The sequence below is a fragment of the Cariama cristata genome, unplaced genomic scaffold (assembly GCF_000690535.1).
Source record: "Cariama cristata isolate BGI_N322 unplaced genomic scaffold, ASM69053v1 scaffold23291, whole genome shotgun sequence".
Classification (NCBI taxonomy): Eukaryota; Metazoa; Chordata; class Aves; order Cariamiformes; family Cariamidae; genus Cariama; species Cariama cristata.
Window position 1 is genome coordinate 7,192 of NW_009601335.1, and position 421 is coordinate 7,612.

Consider the following 421-nt stretch of genomic DNA (forward strand, 5'->3'; position numbering starts at 1 on the left):
GCTCCGTAGCGGCCGGGTGGGCAAGTCAGGTTACAGCTGGAGGGAAGGGGCTGGATGAGAGCGGTTGCATCTGCCCTGGGCACAATGACCTGGGGTCCGCTTGGCTGCTTCCTCCTCCCAAACCTTCCATGCTCCAGGGCAGGGACAAGTGGGGGACACTTCTCCAGCCTGCTCTGACACAGCCCCCTATCCCCGGGGGATCCCATAATCCACAGGGAGCGGGAGCCCATTGCCGACCCAGCAGCTTTGCCGGTCACTCAGGGGATTTGGCCTGGCTGGAGCTCAGACGCTCTTGCTGCTCCCCATGTGGGGCTTCACAATTAGGCAGAGTAATTACGAAAGGTCCTTAACCCAGCAGTCACATCTAAAGACACCCCGGTGTCACGCACAGGGTTTCCAGCTCAGCTCGGCGGGGGTGGGG

General features: G+C 61.8%; 1 protein-coding gene across 1 annotated transcript in view; it reads right to left on the reverse strand.

Annotated features, from left to right (window-relative positions):
• The window catches only part of LOC104169495 (scavenger receptor class F member 2-like), a gene marked incomplete at its 3' end in the record, with an annotated part of 11,048 nt that overhangs the window by 7,184 nt on the left and 3,443 nt on the right, over positions 1 to 421 (reverse strand). The window contains 1 exon segment of the mRNA XM_009710421.1: positions 3 to 36. Within this exon segment, the coding sequence (XP_009708723.1) occupies positions 3 to 36 (34 nt within the window).